The sequence below is a fragment of the Rhinatrema bivittatum genome, chromosome 10 (genome assembly GCF_901001135.1).
Source record: "Rhinatrema bivittatum chromosome 10, aRhiBiv1.1, whole genome shotgun sequence".
NCBI lineage: Eukaryota > Metazoa > Chordata > Amphibia > Gymnophiona > Rhinatrematidae > Rhinatrema > Rhinatrema bivittatum.
In genome coordinates this window covers 127695605-127715481 of record NC_042624.1, presented here as the reverse complement: position 1 = coordinate 127715481, position 19877 = coordinate 127695605, and the positions used below count along the sequence as shown (strand labels likewise).

Here is a 19877-nt window from a genome sequence, read left to right as displayed (position 1 = left end):
GATATATATACTGGATGCACCATGTATAATCACTTTTGACATCCCAGGAGCAATCCACATTGATCTCAGCATTCACAGACAACTCATGAAGGGGTGTTTTTTGCTCCACTAATTTCTGCATAATCAGATAGATGGAATTCCACATGATAGAATTCCTACATCCTGAATAAGCTGGTATGCAGGCTCCTGACTGTTTCCTTTTAATCACAGACCTCTCGCCTGCCATTTATGCTCCAGTTAAAATGTTCTGCTATTTTTCCGAGCTCTCAGTTTCAACAGGACAAAGCTGCCACATATATTGCCAGTTTACCACCAATTTCTCCTTATTAAAACCAACTAGGCCAGCCAAATACAAGCCAATTAGCAACCCTAGAGGTGGAGCAGGGTTATGATCTGCTTACTCATTTCTCTCTTTCCCTGAAGCTACTTTTGCATTTCTATGTTTCTGTGTTTGAGCTGTCTGGATTCTGTTCGAAGAGTTTAGCTTTATATCCTACAAAATGTGCAGTGATAAAAACTGATCTGCTTTGTGCCTTAGATCCTACGGGAGGTGCCATCCTTTGATATGGCTTACACTGCAGTTGTTGTTTCCCACTCTGGACGCATGGTCTTCACTGGTACTTCTAATGGAGTTGTTCGGTCCATGAAATACCCTCTGCCAGTGCATAAGGAATACAATGAATACATAGCTCATGCTGGCCCTATCACAAAGGTAACGGAAGTCTCCTCTTTCTGCGTGCTTTATAAATCTTCAGCATTTTGTGTTTGCATTTTACAATTTGTTAGTCTTTAGGACAAAAGAATACATTTAATCATTTGAGCCTCCAGCAGAATTCCTATAGCACAACTCTAGAAGTTCTTAGGGAAGTACTTCTGTCTTGCTTCTTGTCTTTTCCTTTAACTTATGTCGCCTTACCTTTTTCATTCCCTGTCTCTCATTACTTATCATTTTAGTGTTTCTATTTTGTTTAGATGGCTGTTAGCTATGATGATCAATATCTTTTGACCATCTCAGAGGATAGCTGTCTGTTGATCTGGAAGATTATGGACAAGGAGGGTCGAGGACTGAAACGGGAGAAGGACGTAGGATATGCAGAAGAAGTTTTGATCACCAAATCAGACTTGGAGGAGAAGGTAAATATCAAAATCACAATAATTCAGCACAAATTGGAAATGATAATTGAGTGTGGGGATTTGATTAGAGAAAGCAAAAAGGGGGAAAAGAGAAAGAAAAGGAGACTCACTGGGGGAGAGAGGCAAAAAGTAAGACCTATGCCACCCGCTATTAGAACTTTGGGCACATTCATGATCAATAATGCAAGTAGATACTCTATGCTCCCTTGGGTTCTTTCTTGATGGTTGGAAATTTAGTCTTTCAGGGCTCTTAGACTTTTATTTATTTATTTATTTATTTATTTATTTATTTGCTTATTATTTATATATCTTATATGCTACTAATTTCCAACACTAGTTGAAAGCAGTTTTGACACTCTATAGTAGGACCACACTGCCACCCAGTCTGGTGGTGTTAAAATCTACTATAGTCAAAAAATCAAAAACTCCTCCAACAACTCCAAAACCCTATACAACATAATAAGTAACCTTATATCGGAAAATATAAACTCCCACACAACGGAAACCAAAAATTTAAGCCAAGACTTAGCTATGTTCTTCAAGAACAAAATAAGCAAAATAACTGATGCCATCAACAATTCCTCAATTAAAGAAGTCCAAATATCCACAACAAATATAACACCATGGTCTAACTTCGAACGTATCTCCACCACAGAGACAGAAAAAATGCTAAGAAAAATAAACCCAGCATGACATGACCTAGACATCATCCCCACTCGAGAGCTAAAGGAAATTGCTCATTCCATAGCCCCAACAGTAACAGTAATTATCAATAAATCTCTGGAAGATGGTGTGCTACCAGTCAAGTTAAAAATTGCAACAATCAAAAAGGAAGAACCTGAATCCAGACGACTTGAACAACTACCGTCCAATATCAAACCTAACCCTACTCGCAAAACTGACAGAGAAAGCGGTCCTGAAACAGCTCAATGAACACCTCGATAACTACAAAATACTACATCCCACACAACACGGCTTCAGGAAAAACCTCAGCACCGAAACTCTTCTGCTCAACCTGTCAAACAATATACTAAGAGGCTTCGATAACAAACTAAGCCATTTACTAATCCTCCTCGACCTTTCCACAGCATTTGACACAGTAGACCACAAAAGTCTAATATCCAGACTTGCAAACTTAGGTCTCTCTGGCAAAACTCTAGACTGGTTCACATCGTTCCTAAAAGACAGATATTTCAAAGTCTCCATCAACAACAACTCATTGTTACCTCCTCCGCGGGCATTGGCGTCTCTTCCTGATGCTGGCAGTGCAGTCCCGCGCGAATCGGGGTTGGCCACGCCCCCTGTGATGTCAGATGCCGATGGGATTCGGGTTTGCGCGGGAGATTCGCCTTTTTAGGGAGAGCCTGTTCGCTTGCTTCCTGCTTCGGCCACAAGTGCGTTTGGGACCGACCGTCGGCCCCTATGACATAGTGAGGGCAAAGGTAGCGCCGGCGCCATTTTGAGTACTGGCAATACGGCCGGAGTGCAGGAGGTCGCTCCCGGACCCCCGCTGGACTTTTGGCAAGTCTTGTGGGGGTCAGGATGCCCCCCCAAGCTGGCCAAAAGTCCCTGGGGGTCCAGCGGGGGTCCGGGAGCGATCTCCTGCACGCGGGCCGTATTGCCAATATTCAAAATGGCGCCGGCGCTACCTTTGCCCTCTCACATGGTAAGGGCAAAGGGCCATCGGCGCCATTTTTTTTAGCTCAGCTGAAAGCGTGGGAATGGGAGATCGCTGCTGCGGCCCCCCTGGACCACCAGGTATGTGTAAAAAGTTTTGGGGGGGTGTCGGGAGAGTGGGGGAGGCTAAGGGGGTAATTTTAAAGGGTCGGGTGGGTTTTTTTTTTATCAGGCCATCGGCGCCATTTATATTAGTGGCAGCCAAAATGGCGCCGATGGCCCAAGAGCGGGAGATCGCGCCGGGACCCCCCCACTGGACCACCAGGTAATTTAAAACATGTTGGGGGGGTTCGGGAGGGTGGGGGATTTGTTTTAAAGGGTCGGGGTGGGTTTTAGGGTTGTTTTGGTGTGCCGGTTTTCCCGCCCTCCCCCCTCCCCCGATTTACGATTTTTCACGATAAATCGGGGGAATGTCTATTGTATCGCGACTCTAACGATTTTTGACGATTTAAAATATATCTGACGATTTTTTTAAATCGTCAAAAAACGATTCACATCCCTAGTGGCTTATAAGCCTAAAAGTTAATTGACAAAGGACACAAGGCTGAAGGTTTGTCAAGGATGCCTAATTTTCTTACACCAGCCCTAGAAATAAGTAGGAAGGAGGATTATGGCAGAAAGGGAGGGAAAGAATGTGAAATAGACATTGGAGTACAAAGGAATGTCAAGAGAGAACATGGCAGTGATGGGAAGAAATGGGAGAGATGTATCAAAACCAGGACTGATTGTGAAGAGTTACCAAGAAATCTTCACACATCACTTGTGAAGCTCATTGTTACATGATATTATGGAAGTATTAAATAATATAACTGGAAAGGCATTAGACTAAATTGTAGAAGAGAGATGAATCATAGGCTATTTAATGTAACAGTCAGGGATGGCCTGTCAAATTCATCTGACAACAGATGGACAGTGCTGTATGTGCCCTGCTTCTTACATACTTCCTCTAAGTTTCCACTGCTAGCCATTTTTCGGAAATCGAATGCTAGATTATATGGATCTTTGATCTGACCCAGGTAGGTAATTCTTATGTCCTTAAATTTTTTTATTGGAAGGGACTGTGTGGCAAGGAGGGGGTTAATAGACATAATGCTCAAAGTTTTCTGACTAGGGAGAAACTCTAAACCAATAATTTTTCTAACTAACTTGTGACTCTCCTCTGATCTCTCTCTTTTTCCAGAACCAGGTGATGCTGGAATTGAAGACACGTGTAGAGGAGCTAAAAATGGAGAATGAGTACCAGTTGCGACTGAAAGACATGAACTATAACGAGAAAATCAAAGAGTTAACGGAAAAATTCATCCAGGAGATGGAGTCTCTGAAAACCAAAAATCAGGTAAGATGCAAAGCAACTTAAGGCTATTCCTATTTAGTAACTAAAAATCAGGTAAGTACCTAAACATTAAATAGATCCCAAGCTACTATTCCTTATTGATTAATAGCAGTTTATGGACTTCTCCTCAAGGAACTTATCCAAACCATTTTAAACCCAGTTTCTTAGCGCTTAGACGGGTGGTTCCAGAACACGTGTGGTATGTCCCTCTACGCAGATGGAGATGGAGCAACGCTAACATCACAGTATATATACCCCTGCAGTGATATCAGACCTCCGGTATTCTCCGACTCCAGCAGATGGTGATGTGCATCTCCCTATTGGGAGATTGCTTTAAAAAAAAAAGTGAGATAAAGGAGAAAGGATGAAATTAAAGGAGACTATATGCACCGCTCTCCTGAACTGATACCAAAAGGTCCTCCCTCAATCGAGTTTCTCCTGGGATGATATCCATTCAATCCCTTCCCCAGTTGATTGCCTTGGTCCAGTAGCCGGTTCCTGGTGTGAATTTAGCTGATGGGAGATCCAGCTGAAAGGCTAGCAGTTGAGTGCCTTTGCCTGGTAGCCAGTTCCCAGTGTGGACTTAGCTCATGGGAGATCCAGCTGAAAGGCTAGCAGTTGAGTGCCTTTGTCTGGTAGCCAGTTCCCAGTGTGGACTTAGCTCATGGGAGATCCAGCTGAAAGGCTTGCATTTGATTGCCTTGGTCCAGTAGCCGGTTCCCAGTGTGGACTTAGCTCATGGGAGATCCAGCTGAAAGGCTTGCAGTTGATTGCCTTGGTCCAGTAGCCGGTTCCCAGTGTGGACTTAGCTCATGGGAGATCCAGCTGAAAGGCTAGTGGTTGCAGGAAGCCGTGCATGGCGGTGAAGGCCGTAGCCCACAGACTGGAGCTGTACTCGGCTGGGATGGACCAAGCTCAGGTAAAGAGTTGCAAATAAATAAATAACAAGAGAGTAAGGAGGTAGAGAGTATTAAGGCCCCCCCCCCCTTTCCAGACTCCTAGACTCAGTGTGCAGATCCGAGGTTGTTTCCCGCCTCTGTAGAGGGTTTGGGGATCACAGTACTCTGCCAGGTTGAGTGGCCTGTTTAGGCTAGGCCCCGTTCTCAGGGTTTTCTGTGGTGCTGTGTGGTAGGCTGCAGCGGTATTCACATGTTTTTGTTCTGCACATGTCCGTCGCACATCTGAGCCTGCATTCAGTTTGTGCCTGCGCATCCAGCTGGGGCATCTGCCTGGGCCGCATTCTTGGATGTCCAAAATTTTTGTGCATCCAGGTCTTGGATGTCCAGGTTTCTGCATCCAGTTTTTGGACATCCAGGTTGAGCATCCAGAAATAGATGTTCCTTTTTTTGGGGCATCCTTATTTTGGACGGATACACAGTTTGATGCTCTGTTGTCAGACGCTGTTGAGCATGTTAATAGTGGACACATACCATAGCGCCGATAATAAAGAAGCCTGAGCGCCTTGCAGTGTGTGCTGCTTGCCATATTAGGGCATTAAACCTTGGTGTACCCTCTAAACTCTGTCAGCGCTGCCTGGAGGCTCAGGTGGAATTCTCTGTATTAGAAGATCTATGAGGAGAGACTGAAGAATATAAATAGGCAGTAGAAGAGGACCGGTAGGCTCATCTGCATACTGCTCCCAGCATTCCCCGGGAGAGGAGTTCAGAAGTCACCGCAAGCGTTCCAGGGATTGAATTCCACAGCCCCAGCTTCCAGAGGCCCCACACCCTTTCAGTAGAAGAGGACTGGAAGCGCGCCATTAGGCGCACGAATCTCAGACGCTTCAATTAACTGAGTGAAGTTCAATTTAATGGTGGTTAAAGAGGATTGGTAAGTATTGCTTTGGGAAATCTTTGGACTTATAAATATTTCGTGAAAGGTGAAATAGAGGGATATATTCTTTAGAGTTTGTGTGTCTGAGGTAATAAGCAAACCAGAGATAGTTAATTCTAATGTCTGTATTTCCCATCCACTCAACTCTTGATTTTTAGGCAAGAAACACTTTCTCATTAAAAAATCAATCAGGGTCTTATCTAAATCATACTATTGTACCAGCCCTTACTGAAAGTCTGATCATCCCCTTGTAGGACATTAGCTGATTAACTAGAATATTCACCTGTGAATTTAAAGTACTCTAATTCCAACTCCCTTAGTATCCTAAATTTAACTAGGAACTCAATAAAACTAAGATGAAGGCAGCAGTCCAGCAGCAAGAGGGGGGCTTTCCAATCTTTTGCATTGAGTGTCACATGTATGATTTTTTACCTGCCAGTGAGAGATTGTATGTGTGCACTCAGTGCAAAGAGCTCCTGGCTCTCAGGGAACGAGACCGATCTCTGGAAGCTAGAGTAGCAGACTTGGAGGAGCTGAGGCAGACAAAGAGGTACATTGATGAGACCTTCAGGGACATAGTAGCCAAGTCCCAAATCCAGTCTGGCAGCCCCAGTGCTGCCTTGGATCAGAAAGGTCTCCCACTAGAAGAACATCACCCTGGGGTAGCAGGAAGTGATCCTGTAGCAAGGACCTGCTCTCCAGGTGATGTATTGTCCTCTCACACCGAAGACAAGTCTCCCAGGGCTACTGCCCAGGAGGGAAGAGTTAGGCCGGCCATCATAGCTGGTGATTCAATTATTAGAAATGTAGATAGCAGGGTTGCTGGTGGACGTGAAGACCGCCTGGTAACTTGCCTGCCCGGTGCGAAGGTGGCAGACTTCACGCGTCACCTAGATAGGATTATAGACAGTGCTGGGAAGGAGCCGGCTGTCATGGTACATGGGGGTACCAACGACATAGGAAAATGTGGGAGGGAGGTTCTGGAAGCCAAATTTAGGATTTTAGATAGAAAGCTGAAATCCAGAACCTCCAGGGTGGCTTTCTCTGAGATATTTCCTGTTCCATGCGCAGGTCCCCAGAGGCAGGCAGAGCTCCAGAGTTTCAGTGCATGGATGAGACAATGGTGCAGGGAAGAGGGATTCAGTTTTGTAAGGAACTGGGGAACCTTTTGGGGAAGGGGGAGACTTTTCCGAAAGGATGGGCTCCACTTTAACCAGAATGAAACCAAGCTGCTGGCACTAACTTTCAAAAAGGAGAAAGAGCAGCTTTTAAACTAGAACAAGGGGGAAAGCCGACAGTCACTCAGCAGTGCATGGTTCAGAGAAATGTATCCTTGAAGGATACTAATGAAACAGGAGAGTTAGGGCATCCCAAAGAGAGGTTCCAATAATAGCAAACATAGTCCATGTGCCTATATGTAAAAAATCACCGAAGCTAATGATTTTCAAATTATCCCTAACAACTGAAAAGCAGGTTATTATTACAAACAAAAAACAGACTTTGAAATGTCTGTATGCCAATACCAGAAGTCTAAGAAGTAAGATGGGAGAGGTAGAGGGGCAGATTTTATAAATCTGCGCACACGCGTACTTTTGTTCGCACACCAGGCGCGAACAAGAGTACGCAGGATTTCATTAGATACGCGTGTAGCCACGAGTATCCATTTAAAATCTGGGGTCGGCGCGCGCAAGGCTGCCCAAAATCGGCAGCCTGCGCGCGCTGAGCTGCGCAGCCTGCCTCCGTTCCCTACGCCCTCCCCCCACCTTCCCCTCCCTTCCCCTATCTAACCCACCCCCCCGGCCCTATCTAAACCTCCCCCCTACCTCTATCACGAAAGTTACGTGCGCTGGGCCGGCTGCCGTGCTCCATGTTCCGGTTCGGGAGCTGGTCCAGGGGCCGCTGTCACGCCCCCGGACATGCCCCCGAAACGCCGCGTCACTCCCAACACACCCCTGAAACGCTGCGTCACTCCCGGCACGCCCCCCGACACTCCTCTCCATGCAAGCCCCGGGACTTACGTGCATCCCAGGACTTGCGCACGCCGCCGAGCCTATGCAAAATAGGCTCGGCGCGCGCAGGGGGGGGTCTGTAGGTAGGAGTTGATGAAAAGGAGGTCTAGAGTATGCCCCGCTTTGTGGGTGGGGGTGGTGATGACTTGAGCAAAGCCGAGGGCCTGTAAAGCAGCTAAGAGGGTTTCACAAGACGGTGATAGGGGTTGGGAGTCTACATGTAGATTGAAGTCTGGTCTTTCGTTGTTGATGTTGTTGGATATCAGTTCAATGAGTGGGGAGGGATTCTGTTCCAGTAGGCCTGGAGGGGCATATACAAGGCATATTTGTAGCTTTGCAGATTTGAAAAGGCCAACTTCTAGCCTGGGTGGGGGGCTGCTGTTCAAAGGCCTGAGGTTGAGGGTTTTGCTGGCGGCTAGGAGTAAGCCACCTCCTCTTTTTTTTGTCCTGGGCAGCGAGAAAATGTCGTAAGTATGTGTAGGGAGCTGGATTATGATCACTGTGTCGGTGTCCTTGAGCCAGGTCTCGGTAACTACACATATATCAGGTTTGTGGTCGTGAAGGAGGTCATCAAGTATGTGAGTTTTTTTGGAGAGGGACTGGGCGTTAATTAGCATAAGTGATAGTGTAGTGAGACCAAGGAACTGGGTTAGTGGAGAGATCCCTGAGGCACTGCTGTGACCTCGAGAACTTTATCAATGTACGTACATGTGAATGAGGATTTTTGTAAGCTGAACGCAGGGGCAGGGTCATGCAGAGCAGTAGGCCCATGTGTGTGTGCTGATACAAAGCTGGACCTATACAGACCATGTGAATATGGCCTTGATGGCTAGAGAAACAACTTACCTCCCAGCCCAACCCTCTGAGCCTGCAGCCAGTCCAGTCACTTCTTATGCAGGCGCAACCACCTGCATAAGAAGTGACTTCTTATTTAGGCGCAACCTAAAGAAGGTTCTTCTTTAGGTTCTCAATCTATAGGAAGGAATAAAATGACAAAGTTTCTGTGACCTCCATAATGGTATGTCGTCATGACTGAAGTGGGTACATGATTCTTTGTACTTCACTACTGTACATAGAAGTCATGCGAAGGCACCTGCACAGGCAGCCTGCATGAAGGGCCCGAATGCCTAGGTCACTATTAACGGAGCCGTGCAGTGCAGGCAGTGGGAATATCTCTTTACATAGAGGGAACAGTTTTGTGGAGTTCAAAGAACCAAGCAACAGGCCCTAACAATATGTGACATTGGCTATATATATATAAACATTAAGCCACAATTGGCCAAAATATAGCACCAGAGTAAACATGTTTGCCTATTTAATGTTATATATATACAAAAACATATTTTAATATATATTACATTACACAGGCAAACATATTTACTCTGGTGCTATATTTTGGCCAGTTCTGCCAACCTAGTACCCCCTCCATGCAATACATACCCACTCCAGCCCCTAGTGCCCCACCCCCAGCACCTAATGCCCCCCCATGCACTACATACTCCATGTCTGTGGGAGGCTCTCCTACTGAACGACTGCTGCAGGTTTTCCAAGGACAGCAAGCTGAGTCTAACGTTGCGCCTCACACTAGCACGCATAAATAATTTTTTTCATTAGCTATATTTGACGCACATGCGTGTGCATGTGTGCATAGGGCTAAAGGTATGTGCATTTTGCAAGGTGTGTATACACGATACAAAATGGCCTTCTGTGGGGTAGATTTTCAAAGGGGTACGCGCGTATCCCCCGAAAACCTACCCCAAACCCCCCCTGCGCGCCGAGCCTATTTTGCATAGACTCGGCGGCGCGCGCAAGCCCCGGCACGTGCGTAAGTCCCGGGGCTTTGCAAAGGGGGCATGTCGGGGGCGTGTCGGGTGGGCGGCATGAATTTCGGGGCGGGCAGGAGGCGTGTCAGGGGTGTGACGCCGGCCCGGGGGCGAGGTCGAGGCCTCCGGACCAGCCCCCGGGTCGGGTGATGACGCGCCAGCAGCCCGCTGGCGTGCGCAGATTTACGCCTGCTTTTGGCAGGCGTAAATCTGCCAACAAAGGTGGGGGGGGTTTAGATAGGGCCGGGGGGATCGGTTAGGTAGGGGAAGGGAGGGGAAGGTGAGGGGAGGTGGAAGGAAAGTTCCCTCTGAGGCCGCTCCGATTTCGGACCGGCCTCGGAGGGAACAGGCAGCACGCGCCGGGCTCGGCGCGCGCAGGTTGCACAAATGTGCACCCCCTTGTGCGCGCCGACCCCGGATTTTATAAGATACGCGCGGCTACGCGCGTATCTTATAAAATCCAGCGTAATTTTGTTCGCGCCTGTTGCACGAACAAAAGTACGCGCGCGTGTAAATTTATAAAATCTACCCCTTTGTAGGTGTTCATTGGCACGATCACACTTGTTTGAAAGTTATTGTCCCTCCTTTTCAAATCTAGTAGATGGCTTTTGCAAACTCACAATTCTAGTACTTACAAATACTAATCTTTACTAACTCACAAAATCGGAATGATATATAACCACAGTCAGTTATGATTGCTTGTGCTGTTTTTATTCATTGGTTTTGTTTATTGGTTTATCATTTCTGTGCCTATGAATTTTGTAAACATTTTTTGAGTTTGAGTACATTTTACTATTGTCATGTCTTTGTCAATTTGTTTGGTTTTGTATTTTATGACTGTAACATTTAGAAGCCATTTAGAACATGCGCTAGATCAGCCTATAAATATTTTAAATAAATAAATAATCAGAATAATTCTTTACACTTGCAAACACATACTAACCTATACTAGCTCATAAAACTAATCCAAAATTATTTACTTGCGTAAATCATCTCTCTCAAAATTGCCTATCCTCCCCACAGTTGTGTTCCACAATGCATGTACGTTTATTTATTTAAAAATGTTGTAGTCTACATATCTTCCAATCTAAGCAGATAAAAAATACTACTTCCATAATAGAATTAAACAATATATTTACAAATGACATAATACTATTACCCTGCTATTCTTAAAAGCTTTTGCCTGCATTTATTTATTTATATTTATTTTACAGCATTTCTATGCCACTGAACCTAAGCAGATTATAAACTAAAAATATAAAATATAATTTAAACAAATAGTTGTACAAATACATATTTAAAAAAACAAACAACTTTATTAAGAATTAGGCTGTAGAAAAAGCCTGTGAAAAGTAAAATGCTTTAACTTTCTTCCAAAAGGTCAAACAACCTTTTTCACAACGTATATAAAAGTTTCTAAATAAATAAATAAATAAATATTTCAAAAGGAAAATGATTCTGTATAATAGGACCCATTGCAAGAGAAATTCTTGAACAATTCTAGGAAGACACATAGGGGTAGATTTTAAAAAACTGCGCCCGCGCGTACTTTTGTTCACGTGACCGGTGCAAACACGTGTACGCCAGATTTTAATAGATACTCGCATAGCCGCACGTATCTTTTAAAATCCGGGGTTGGCACGCGCAAGGCTGCGCAAAATCGGCAGCCTGCGTGCGCCGAGCCGCACAGCCTGCCTCGGAGGGAACTTTCCTTCCACCCCCTCCCTTCCCCTACCTAACCCACCCCCCCAGCCCTATCTAAACCCCCCCTACCTTTGTTGCGAATGCCGGGCCGGCCGCCGGCACGCGATTCCCCGGCCTGGGAGCAGTTTCGGAGGCCTCAGCCACACCCTCGCGCCGGAACCACACCCACGGCCCTGCCCCCGGATGACGCGCCACCGTGACACACCCCCGACAAGCCCCGACACCCCCCCCCAGGAAAACCCTGGGACTTATACGCGTCCTGGGGCTTGCGCGCACCGCTGAGCCTATTCAACATAGGCTCGGCGCACACAGGGTGAGCTTGGGGCAGGTTTTCGGGGGGTACGCGCGTACCCCTTTGAAAATCTGCCCCACAGTCATCACTGAAGGTACTGTCAACAATCCCGGTTAATAGAGCAAAAAGCTTGTTGAGGAAGGATCGTACTGTGTTATTGAATTCCATAGGGGTGGAATTAGAGCAGGAATGCTACAACACATGCCCAGTCTGGAGGATTTCAATTAGGCAAACTATGAGAAAGTGGCAGCCTGTCCAGGAAGAACTAAGATGTATAGCCAGGTCTTCGAGGAAGGAAGGGAGATGAATGCTAGGTTGGGTCATGGGGAAGTTAAGGAGCTCTTCTCAGTTCAAGTATAGACATAGCTGACTAGACATAGACATAGACATAGCTGACTAGACCAAGGACTGCTTCTACAAATTACAAGTTCTAAAAAGACTTAAACTACTCCTCCATTTCCACGACTTCAGGACAGTCCTCCAAGCCACTCTATTTTCCAGGATAGACTACTGTAACGCTCTCCTATTAGGTCTCCCCACTTCCACCACTAAACCACTTCAGATGCTCCAGAACGCGGCTGCCAGAATCCTGACAAATACCAACCGAGGAGATCACATCACACCCATCCTCAGGAATCTGCACTGGCTCCCAATAAGTTTTAGAATCCTACACAAGTCCCTCACTATCATTCACAAAACCATTCACAATCAGCTCCCTCTTGACCTTCAGATCCCATTTAGACTCCACACCTCTACAAGACCAATCAGAGAAGCTTACAAAGGAACCCTGCACGCCCCTACAACCAAATCAACCCTTCATACAGCCACCAGAGAACGGGCCTTCTCGACAGCGGGACCAACCATCTGGAATGCCATTCCTCCAGATCTCAGACTTTAGGAAAAAACTCAAGACCTGGCTGTTTCAACAAGCCTCCCCCTCATCCAAGCCCACCCCCCCCCCCCCAACTCCTTGACCCCAGCAAGCCTCCCCCTCACCCCAGCCCACTCCCCCCCAACTCCTCGACCCCAGCAAGCCTCCCCCTCTCTCCTACTAATCCCCCCTTATTGACACCGTTTTGCATTCGTAGCTAGTACGGATCATATATAAGTGCCACTTGTACAGAGCACTCTATATCTGACACAAGGCACCTCCAGTATATCCTTGTTAAGTTTACTACCTTGTTAAGTTTACTACCTTAAACCCTCTGCCTCTGGCTTCTTCTGCTCCCAAGTTCCCATGACCTTGTTTTATTGTAACTTTTGCTTCTTCTTCAATGTTAATGTTATAACCCCCTTGTTCACCGATATGATTTGTATCATGAATGTCAGTATATTATTTTTTTATATACTAACATTTGATTGAGATATCACATCAGTTTACATTCAGGTACGGTGGGTATTTCTCTATCCCCAGAGGGCTTACAATCTAAGTTTTGTACCTGAGGCAATGGAGGGTAAAGTGACTTGCCCAAGGTCACAAGGAGCAACAGCAAGACTTGAACCCTGCTCTCCTGGTTCGTAGCCCACTGCTCTAACCACTAGGTTATTCCTAAATAAATAGAATTAAACAAGTTATCCTTGCATCTAGGCTAGGTAGAAAGAATAGTCAACCTTACAGGCTAGGTAGAGAGTACAATTAAAAAAAACTCCTTTTCTTTCAAATTTCAGCACTCCTAATGACACGTGCATACTCTGCCTTATGTACCTGTTACGATGTATCTTCAACTACCCCCCCCCAAGCCTTCAACACCCCCAAACCCTCACCCAGAGTTTAAAATTCTCCCTGTTACACTGAAATAAATAGTAAACTGACACATTCATCCATGTTGAGTTTCCCTCCCTCTCTCTCTCATGCGAAATTTATAGCAAAACGATGAATCTAAGCCTAAGTTAGCCCACCAGCACTGACAATTAGCACTAACCAAATTTCTTCTCCCTGTTGAAATCCACCAGTAGATGCTTGAAAATTTTCATAGGTTTTGATCTAACAGGCTGTGTCCTTACTTGACCTAAACAATCTAGAGCAGAAATGCTCTGTCGCTGTCAGTACTAAACTTATAAAGTGATAATGTGGTATTTAAAGTGTTTTAATAAAGTGTATCCCTACACAATGAGTGGTATTGGTTTTATGTTAATGTCTACAAATCATTTATCTGAATAATAATTATGGAGTCAGAGAAAGGTTTCATATATCGTGTAGGTGCCCAGCACCACAACTCAGTGGTGTTATAATCATCAACCTTCCTCCTCCTCCTTGTGAACTTTTTTTTGGTTTTTGGAGAATTATAACTTTGTGTTGTCCCCAAAAAAAACCTGAGGACTCTTCCGTGGCAATGCAGTGTTATTAAATGCGTATTCTGCAGTGAAAATTCTATGAGACTCCAAAATGGTGTAAATAAAGAGTAAAAAATCAGACTTCCCCGGTAATAGTTGGTGTGTCCGTCTTTTCAAGAATGGTCCCGACATGAATGTTGCATGTTTCAGACGTTGAAGCCTTTCCTCAGGGGCTTAGGTGACTGCTCAAACCAACCTCACGGAGTCCGAAACTCTTTTGTCAGCAATTCATGCTGTCCTGGTTGTCTCTGCCACGAGGCGATCTTCCTCTCTGGATCGCCAGGAAGAATGATCCATCAGGTTAAAGCCGACCCCTTTTATTTGTGTAGACTGGAGTAAAAATGGCATTTAATAACACTGCATTGCCACGGAAGAGTCCTCAGGTTTTTTTTGGGGACAACACAAAGTTATAATTCTCCAAAAACCAAAAAAAAGTTCACAAGGAGGAGGAGGAAGGTTGATGATTATAACACCACTGAGTTGTGGTGCTGGGCACCTACACGATATATGAAACCTTTCTCTGACTCCATAATTATTATTCAGATAAATGATTTGTAGACATTAACATAAAACCAATACCACTCATTGTGTAGGGATACACTTTATTAAAACACTTTAAATACCACATTATCACTTTATAAGTTGAGTACTGACAGCGACAGAGCATTTCTGCTCTAGATTGTTTAGGTTTACTTGGATCAGTTCGCTGCATTGAGTGGTGTGCTTTAGATAGATTTTGCTGTGTCCTTACTTGACCTGCTAGATCCCTCTGAAAAATTACTCCTGTGTTACATAAGGTTCGTTTTTCAGAATTTATTCATGTAAATGTTTTCCACATTTTTCAGCTTCTCAAGACCGATAAAGAAAAACAAGAGTTGAAGAATCAAGATGATGTAGCAGAAATTTTGGAGAACCACTCCAGGGAGGTGCAGGACCTCGGTATGAGTTCTCAGGGAAATGTATTGGGAGGGCAATTGTTTCTATATTGAAGCGCTGCAAGGCATGACCTCGGTATGAACTCTCAGGAACGGGTCTATTTAGTTGGGTACCTTTATAGAGACAGACATTCCAGGAGACTCAGGACCCCAGTACGAGCTCTCAGGAACAGCTCTGGTGAGTAGGGTATCTTTATAGAGACAGACATTCCAGGAAACTCAGGACCCCAGTACGAGCTCTCAGGAACAGCTCTGGTGAGTAGGGTATCTTTATAGATAGAGACATTCCAGGAGACTCAGGACCCCAGTACGAGCTCTCAGGAACAGCTCTGGTGAGTAGGGTATCTTTATAGAGACAGACATTCCAGGAGACTCAGGACCCCAGTACGAGCTCTCAGGAACAGCTCTGGTGAGTAGAGTATCTTTATAGATAGAGACATTCCAGGGAGGCTCAGGACCCCAGTACGAGCTCTCAGGAACAGCTCTGGTGAGTAGGGTATCTTTATAGAGACAGACATTCCAGGGAGGCTCAGGACCCCAGTACGAGCTCTCAGGAACAGCTCTGGTGAGTAGGGTACCTTTATAGATAGAGACATTCCAGGGAGGCTCAGGACCCCAGTACGAGCTCTCAGGAACAGCTCTGGTGAGTAGGGTATCTTTATAGAGACAGACATTCCAGGAGACTCAGGACCCCAGTACGAGCTCTCAGGAACAGCTCTGGTGAGTAGGGTATCTTTATAAAGTCAGACATTCCAGGAGACTCAGGACCCCAGTACGAGCTCTCAGGAACAGCTCTGGTGAGTAGGGTATCTTTATAGAGACAGACATTCCAGGAGACTCAGGACCCCAGTACGAGCTCTCAGGAACAGCTCTGGTGAGTAGGGTATCTTTATAAAGTCAGACATTCCAGGAGACTCAGGACCCCAGTACGAGCTCTCAGGAACAGCTCTGGTGAGTAGGGTATCTTTATAGATAGAGACATTACAGGAAGGCTCAGGACCCCAGTACGAGCTCTCAGGAACAGCTCTGGTGAGTAGGGTATCTTTATAAAGTCAGACATTCCAGGAGACTCAGGACCCCAGTACGAGCTCTCAGGAACAGCTCTGGTGAGTAGGGTATCTTTATAGAGACAGACATTCCAGGAGACTCAGGACCCCAGTACGAGCTCTCAGGAACAGCTCTGGTGAGTAGGGTATCTTTATAAAGTCAGACATTCCAGGAGACTCAGGACCCCAGAACGAGCTCTCATGAACAGCTCTGGTGAATAGGGTATCTTTATAGATAGAGACATTACAGGGAGGCTCAGGACCCCAGTACGAGCTCTCAGGAACAGCTCTGGTGAGTAGGGTATCTTTATAGAGACAGACATTCCAGGGAGGCTCAGGACCCAAGTACGAGCTCTCAGGAACAGCTCTGGTGAGTAGGGTATCTTTATAGAGACAGACATTCCAGGGAGGCTCAGGACCCAAGTACGAGCTCTCAGGAACAGCTCTGGTGAGTAGGGTACCTTTTTAGAGACAGACATTCCAGGAGACTCAGGACCCCAGTACGAGCTCTCAGGAACAGCTCTGGTGAGTAGGGTATCTTTATAAAGTCAGACATTCCAGGAGACTCAGGACCCCAGAACGAGCTCTCATGAACAGCTCTGGTGAATAGGGTATCTTTATAGATAGAGACATTACAGGGAGGCTCAGGACCCCAGTATGAGCTCTGAGGAACAGCTCTGGTGAGTAGGGTATCTTTATAGAGAGAGACATTCCAGGGAGGCTCAAGACCCCAGTACAAGCTCTGAGAAACAGCTCTGGCGAGTAGGGTATCTTTATACCGAGAGACATTACAGGGAGGCAGATGGTTGAACTTCCAGTCGCCTTGAGACAAGGGCCGTTTGGCTGGCCCTGGAGAGCTTCCTCCTCTTACTGCGCAATCAGGCGGTCAGAGTCTTGTCGGACAATGCGATGACCGAGGCCTATATCAATAGGCAGGGAGGAACAAGAGTCGTCTTGTAGCTCTCGAAGCGGAGATGCTGTTGTCCTGGGTGGAGCAACATTTAGAGATGTTGGCAGCGTCTCACATAGCGGGATCGACCAACATACAAGCGAACTTCCTCAGCCGAAAGTAGCTAGGAGAATGGGAGCTGTCCGAAATTGCCATGTGCCTGATATGTCGCAGGTGAGGCGAACCTCAAGTGGACCTGATGGCGACTCACGCAAATGCTAAGGCACAGTGCTTCTTCAGTCACAGAAGGGATTACGGCATGGAGGGAGTCGATACTCTGGTGGTCCCTTGGCCGATCGGTATTCTCCTTTACGTGTTCCCTTCTTGGCCACTGGTGGGCAAAGTACTCAGGAGGATAGAACTTCACCTGGGATGAATGATTCTTGTGGCTCCCAAAGGCCACAAACCAAGGCACCAAAGGCCTTGGTTCGTGGATCTCGTGAATCTGGCCTTGGACGGGCCCCTGCATCTGGGTCATCTTCCAAATCTCCTGCGCCAGGGCCCTATATTTTTCAGTCAGGCAGATCGCTTTTGTCTTGCCTGGCTTTTGAGAGGAAACAGTTGAGGAAATAGTTGAGGAAGAAAGGCTATCTGAAGGCAGTTATATCTACCCTGCTGTGGGCCCGGAAAACCTCTCCGTCCCTCGCATATGTTCGTGTCTGGAAGGTCTTCGAATCCTGGTTCTTTCCTTTCTGCAGAATGGCCTAGAGAAAGGGTTGTCTTTCAATTCCCTGAAGGCTCAGGTTTCAGCTGTGGGACGTTTGAGGGTCCCTATCAAGGGTTCTTCTTTGGTGTTTCATCCTGATGCCGACTCGCAGTCTATGCCTCTCTTAGAACCTGAACTTGGTGCTTCAGGAATTGTAAGAGAGCCCCCTTTGAACCACTCAGGAAGGCCTCTATGAAGGATCTCATGCTGAAGATATTTTTTTTTTATGGCGATTTGTTCAGCCAGGAGGGTGTCTGAGCTTCAGGCCTTATCCTGCAGGGAGCTTTTTCTCCGCATCGCTGATTCTGGTGTTTCACTATGGACGGTTCCATCCTTCCTTTTTACCAAAGGTGGTCTCCGCCTTTCACCTGAACCAGTCATTGGAACTTCCGGCCTTTATTGATGTGCAGCTGAAGGATCCTCATTCAAGAGAACTGAGACGGCTGGATGTTTGCCAGGCCTTGTTGCACTATCTGGAGGCTACCAAAGGATTCCGTTTTTCCGATCACCTTTTTGTGCTGTGGCATGGTGCAAAGAAAGGACAGAAGGCATCCAAACCTACTGTCACTGGTTGAAGGAGTCCATTGTGTCTGCATATATCTGCCTTGGTCGACCGGTCCCAGACAGGCTGAAGTCTCACTCTACCCAAGCACAAGCAGCTTCCTGGGCGGAATGCCAGCTGGTTTTCCCACAGGAAATCTGCAGGACGGCTACCTGGAAGTCTTTACACACCTTTTCTAGACACTACCGTTTGGACTTCCAGGATTCAGATGCCAGCAATTTCGGCTCTCGCAGTCCCACCCTTCTTAGGAAAGCGTGGGTATATCCCAGCTGTCTGGACTGATCCTGGTACAAACAGGGAAAGGAAAATTGGTTCTTACCTGCTAATTTTCATTCCTGTAATACCACGGATTAGCAGAAAGATGAAAAGATGGAATCGGTAAAAAATGGACTTTATTGAAACTTGCCCGACTCTGGCCGAGTTTCGCTCTATCGAGCTGCCTCAGGGGCTTATTGAACCATTTAACTTGGCTCTATTAATTCCAATGTTTTTCAAGGATGAAGGAACATGAGTCAACACACCAAATCTTGACGTATTCTAGGACCTGTCATTTGCGATTCATAAGTCACTTGTACAAGCGGTGTTGATGCGATTCTTCAATAGAATGGCACCCAGTCATATACCGCTCTAACAAATGCTGCGTTTGTTTGGTGTGTTGACTCATGTTCCTTCATCCTTGAAAAACATTGGAATTAATAGAGCCAAGTTAAATGGTTCAATAAGCCCCTGAGGCAGCTCGATAGAGCGAAACTCGGCCAGAGTCGGGCAAGTTTCAATAAAGTCCATTTTTTACCGATTCCATCTTTTCATCTTTCTGCTAATCCGTGGTATTACAGGAATGAAAATTAGCAGGTAAGAACCAATTTTCCTATTCTCCGCGTTGAGCAAATAGCCACCAGGAAAGCAACCTTTAAAGTCAAATCCTTAAGAGCCGCCCTACAAATAGGCTCAAAAGGTGGTTCACACAAAATTCGAAAGACCAGATTAAGATTGCAAGATGGACAGACCTTCCATACCGGAGGACGTAAATTCTTAACCCCTCAAAGAAACTGCACAACATCATGATGAGAGGACAAAGTTCCTCCGTCAATCATCCCCCGCAAAGAGGCCAGAGCCGCTACCTAAATTCAGAGAGTTACATGCCAATCCTTTGCTCGAGCCATCTTGCAGGAAAACTAAAATCTGGGACATCGAAACACGCAAAGCAGGAACCCCTTTGGCCACAAACCAAGCCTCAAAAACTTTCCAGACTTGGACTTAAGACAATGAGGTAGACATGCACCTAGCGTGGAGAAGAGTAGTAATAACCAGTTCGGGGTACCCCCTTGCGCCTTAAATGTCACCTCTCAAAAGCCAAGCCGCTAGACAGAAGCGATCTGCCTGATCAAAAAATATAGGACCTTGATGGAGCAGATGAGTGAGGTGACTGAACCATATTGGACTGTCCATGGCCAAGTTGACGAGATCCACAAACCACGGGCGACATGGCTACTCTGGAGCTACCAATACGACATTCCCCCGTGTCTCTCTATTCTGTGCA

The 19877-nt window shown here is 46.1% G+C and overlaps 1 protein-coding gene across 3 annotated transcripts in view; it reads left to right on the top strand.

Annotated features, from left to right (window-relative positions):
• CFAP57 (cilia and flagella associated protein 57) overlaps nucleotides 1–19877 on the top strand; it is a 169779-nt gene that overhangs the window by 81456 nt on the left and 68446 nt on the right. For all 3 annotated transcript variants that reach the window (XM_029618441.1, XM_029618442.1, XM_029618443.1), the window contains 4 exons: nucleotides 539–712; nucleotides 973–1134; nucleotides 3992–4147; nucleotides 14985–15078. In XM_029618441.1, the coding sequence (XP_029474301.1) occupies nucleotides 539–712; nucleotides 973–1134; nucleotides 3992–4147; nucleotides 14985–15078 (586 nt within the window). The remainder of the gene's footprint in view (nucleotides 1–538; nucleotides 713–972; nucleotides 1135–3991; nucleotides 4148–14984; nucleotides 15079–19877) is intronic.